Source organism: Mandrillus leucophaeus, unplaced genomic scaffold (genome assembly GCF_000951045.1).
Source record: "Mandrillus leucophaeus isolate KB7577 unplaced genomic scaffold, Mleu.le_1.0 Scaffold21, whole genome shotgun sequence".
NCBI classification, from domain to species: domain Eukaryota; kingdom Metazoa; phylum Chordata; class Mammalia; order Primates; family Cercopithecidae; genus Mandrillus; species Mandrillus leucophaeus.
In genome coordinates, this window is record NW_012102143.1 from 6,682,292 (window position 1) to 6,687,379 (window position 5,088).

At 43.0% G+C, this 5,088-nt stretch overlaps 1 protein-coding gene across 1 annotated transcript in view; it reads left to right on the top strand.

Annotated features, from left to right (window-relative positions):
- Positions 1-4,385, top strand: part of LRRFIP1 (leucine rich repeat (in FLII) interacting protein 1) — a 114,189-nt gene extending 109,804 nt beyond the window's left edge. The window contains exon 17 of the mRNA XM_011980299.1: positions 3,491-4,385. Coding sequence (XP_011835689.1) covers positions 3,491-3,601 — 111 coding nt within the window. The 3' untranslated portion in view covers positions 3,602-4,385. The remainder of the gene's footprint in view (positions 1-3,490) is intronic.
- The last annotated feature ends 703 nt before the right edge of the window (positions 4,386-5,088 follow it).

Genomic DNA, 5,088 nt, shown 5'->3' on the forward strand with positions numbered 1-5,088 from the left:
TTCACCATGTTGGCCAGGCTGGTCTTGAACTCCTGACCTCAGGTGATCCACCCGCCTTGGCCTCCCAAAGTGCTGGGATTACAGGCGTGAGCCACCAGGCCCTGACCATTTAACTTTCTAGCTTAATTTTGCTATGGTCAGAGAACATCGTTCCTGTTATATCTGGTCTTTGAAATTTGTCAATACTTGCTTAATGGCCGATACATGATTCGCTTTTGTAAATTAAATGTCTCAAATTTGCTTAGGAAGAATGTATAGTCTCTGATTTATGGACGCAAAATTCTGTATACGTCCACTGATCAAACTTGTGAAGTGTGTATTCAGATCTGATTTCTTTTGTCTGCTTAAGTTCTCAGTAGCTGATAGAGACTTGTCAAGCTCTTCCATAAGATCAGGGTGGATTTCTCTCATTCTCCCTATTTCTCCTATACATTTTGAGGCTATTGATACTAGGTGTTTAAAATTCTGATATCTTCTTGATGAGTTAAACTTTTTGTCATTTTGTAGTGACCCTTTTGGTCCCTGCTGCTGTTGACCTTGTCAGGTATTCACGTGGCTGCATCAGCTTTCTTTTGGTTAATATTTGCCCACTTGTGATTTTTCCATCCCTTGGCTTCCAGTCTTCCCTGTGTTGTCATGCTTTAGATGATCTCTTTTAGATGCACATAGCTAGGTGGCGGTGGTTTTTAATTGAATCTGAAAACTGCGTATCTTTTTTTTTTTTTTTTGAGATGGAGTCTTGCTCAGTTGCCCAGGCTGGAGTGCAGTGGCCTGATCTCAGCTCACTGCAAGCTCCGCCTCCCAGGTTTATGCCATTCTCCTGCCTCAGCCTCCGGAGTAGCTGGGACTACTGGCGCCCGCCACCTCGCCCGGCTCGTTTTTTTTGTATTTTTTAGTAGAGATGGGGTTTCACCGTGTTAGCCAGGATGGTCTCGATCTCCTGACCTCGTGATCTGCCCGTCTTAATAGAGCCTTTAGTCCATTGTTATTGGTATATTTGGACTTGTTTTCACCATCTGACTGCGGATAACCATTTGTCCTGTCTTTTGTGTGTCCTCTTTCTCTCTCCAAATATAAACTTTATATTCAATTTCTATTCTTTTCAGTGATCACATATTGGGTATTCTTATTTAACTTAAAAAAAATTAAAGTTGAACACTATCTTTACTCCCCTCCTGTAAAATAGAAGGACTTTTGAGCACCTTAGCTTCACTCTCCTGCCTGACATGCACACACTCACACATATGTGTATATGTGTGTGTATGTATATATGTACATCCACACATAAATACTTTTGACCTTCATAAATCCCTCTTCTCAGATAATACTATTGTTGTGTTGTTTTTGTTGTTTTATATTGCCCATGTTTGTTTGACATAACTACATATTGGCCATTTTATATGTCTGTCATATTAGTGTCTCAGACTTACTAGAATCATTTTCCTCTTCCATGAAGTACTTACTGTAGAAATTCTTTTAGAGCAGACTTCTTGGTGGTGAACTCCCTGTTTTTGTTTATACATGTTTTTGTTTCATCCTTGTTCTTGGACAGTAGTGTTGAGGGACATGCAATTCTGTGTGGTGGTCATTTTCCTCAAATGATTATAGCCATTATGCCACCATCTGCTGGCTTCCATTGAGCTGTTGAAAAAGCTGTTGTTTTAACGGTGGGTCCTTTGTAGGGGACCTTTTTTTTTTTTTCTTCTCTAGTTTCTTTCAGGTTCTTTGTCTTCGATTTTCTACGGTTTTACTGTTAGATGTGGTTTATTGGAATCTTTCTGCTTGAGATATATAGTGTTTCTTGGATCTATGAAGTCTTTTTAAAAATTTATTTTGGAAAATATTCAACCATTAACTCTTTAAATAATTCCTTTTTAGTCTCTCCACTTTCCCCTCTGGAACTCTAATCAGAGGATGTTAGAAATTCTCATTGTCTCCACATTTTTTAACCATCTCTCTTTCATATTTTCTATCTCCTTACCTCTCTCTGTTGCGTAATGCCTAAAGTTTTTGCAAAGATTATCCAGTTCACCTTTTTTTAAAAAAAGTATCTTCATTGTTGATAGTTTCTTGCTGCATGTTCATGTATGCCTTCTTTTTAAATTGTATTCTTATTCTTTAAATATTTCATACACAGCTGTTCTATTTTCTATATCTGACGATTGAAACATGCTCAGTCTTTGGGGGTCTAATTCTGTCATTTATTACTTCTGTTGACTCTCACTCAAATGGTTTGTCACCTTAGTGTTTTGTGAGCTTATGCGTGATTTTAATTTGTAGGAATACTCCAGGCTTAACTTGTGGAAACCTCCTGCAAAAAGGGCTTGCTTCTGCCTCTGCTGGTGAGATGGGGGCGGGACTTCTGTCCCAGGACCCAGACAACCTTCCTTGAGTGTTCTGGGTTGAAAGCAAAGCTGTAGACCCTGTTCTTGTGATCCCCCAAAACCATGTTCTCCCAGCTTAGGGCACCCCAACTCTGCCATGCTGCCTGTGGGGCCAGATGATGTCCTGCTAATGTGGCTTCTATAGCTTGTCTTCTGCCTGACTCTCAGGCTCCATGGCCCTGGCTCCCAGATGTGGCCGTCTTGGCCTCAGGCATTCCTGCCTTGGACTCTGGCTGCCAGGGCTATGGGGACCACCTCCTCCATGCAGTCCAGGCTCAGCTCTTGTTGTTTGTGTTTGTTTACCTCATGCCTCACTTACCTTTTGTGAAACCATCGGAATCCCCACTGGGCGTGGTGGCTCATGCCTGTAATCCCAGCACTTTGGGAGGTCAAGGTGGGTAGATCAGACCAGCCTGACCAACATGGTGAAACCCAGTCTCTACTAAAAATACAAAAAATTAGCTGGGTGTGGTGGTGTGCACCTGTAGTCTCAGCTACTCGGGAGGCTGAGACAAAAGAATTGTTTGAACCCAGGAGACGGAGGTTGCAGTGAGCCAAGATCACACCATTGTACTCTGGCCTGGGCAACAGAGTGAGACTTTGTCTCAAAAAAAAAAAGAGCGGGGGGAGGCGTGGGGCGCTGAGCGTGGTGGCTCATGCCTGTAATCCCAGCACTTTGGGAGGCCAGGTGGGCAGATCACAAGGTCAGGAGACTGAGACCAGCCTGGCCAACATGGTGAAACCCCATCTACTAAAATACAAAAAATTAGCTGAGCGTGGTGGTGCACACCTATAGTCCCAGGAGGCTGAGGCAGGGGAATCGCTTGAACCTGGGAGGCAGAGGTTGCAGTGAGCCAAAATTGGGCCACTGCCCTCCAGCCTGGTGATACAGCAAGACTCCGTCTCAAAAAAAAGAAAAAATCATCAGGATCCCCAGGAGTGTTCCCTCTCTGGAGTCCAGTTGTTTCAGAGGAAGGGCATCATGAGTGACCAGGGTCCAAGTTATTTTATTTTTCAGTAGGATTGGAATTTTGGTAACACAAAACCCTGTTATGTTTGGAGGAAACAAGTTCCTCAAAGCTCATTGCTTTTTCCTCTGTTCCCAGCTCCGCTCTGCATTGGATAAAACAGAAGAGCTCGAGGTGAGCAACGGCCACTTAGTGAAGCGTCTGGAAAAAATGAAAGCAAATCGGAGTGCACTGTTGTCCCAGCAGTAAATTCCAGCTCTGAACAGGCAACTGGTTGGTGACTGGAGAGCATTGTTTCATAGGCTTTTCTCTGTCCTGTCTGGGAGCGCTGCTTCTTCCCCTGCCTTCTGAGAGAAGACGACCGTGGCAAGCTTAGCACTTAGGGGCTCCCGTGCCATGGCTCACCCGAGGAAGCCCCAGCAGCCACCAGGTGCCTCTGTGTGCAGACCCCTGGCCCGGGCTGGGGCCGACGCTCAGAACCTGCAGGTACTTCATAAGCACATGGGGGCCTCGAGGGAGCTCTGTGTCTGACCGCACAGCAGCCTCTGAATGCCACTGGAAATGGTGATCAAAGTAAAGATTCAGTTGGGACTTGAGTTCTTTTTTTTTTCATGTGTCTTGCTGAAGATTAAGGGGAAATATTACAGTGTTGGGACTTCCTTTCATGGCAGAATCTACAATTTGAGCGACTTCAGTAGTATCTCTTAGTCTACGCTTTTCATAACACAAAAACACTGTGGAACCACAAGCCATTACCAAGCAAAACTCTTTCACTGGAAACAAGGGGGCAGTCTAGTAGTAAAAGTGACCTTAAGAAGACTCTTTACAGGCAACAAATGAAGATTTTCTAAGGGATTTTTGCATCAGTTCAGTCATAGGAATACTTTTTTCCAGGGTAATTAGGCAAAGCTTCACTGAAAATGACAGCTTTTCATTTGCATTATTTAATCCTTATATTTGGAATTGAAGTTGTTAACTTCTTTTAAAGAATGTACTATTAGAAAAATTAAAAGCGAAATGTTGAGAGACTTCAGCAATGTGGTTTTAATTTTTTTCCACTGAGAAAGAAGATCTTTAATTTCATATTAACGGTTCTGTATATTTTGGGTCTTTTTTTTATTTTTTAAGAATATCAAATCAATTCATTTTTCTTTCCCTATTTTTTAAAAAAAGGTGTTTTCACAGAATGAGTGCACTTAAAAAGTGAAGTGAAGAAGGAGGTAACAGTAGAGATGATGGCGATATCATCAAGGACAAGAGTAAAAACGTTTAGCTACCTGCTGATTTTTAGTGACTGTTCATATATGTTGTATTTCAAATATGGCTGGTGAAGCCAGCCAGCTTTTCCGGACATTATCAAGTGGAAACCACATCAGTATCATATCTAGTCTTAACGCACGGAGAATGCTGGAGTGAGGGTTGTGAGTTCAGGGTGTATAATTAAGAAAACACTCCCAGAGTAATGCTAGGAGTCACCAGCGTCCATCCCCCAGAACTGTATGGATCCAGGATATACACAGCTGCGTTCCATTAAGAAAGAGATGCAATCTCTATTAAAATACACAGATTTTTGTATCTCCTTGTGCAGAGAATATTTGCCACTGCCCATTGGGAGGCAGACAAGTTATAGGAGGCTGGGGGCCAACACTGGCAAGTAGGAAACCAAGGGTAAGGACAGGTAAGCAAAACGTGCTGGCAGGTGGGCACCACAGGGAGACCCACACTGCACACCCAGG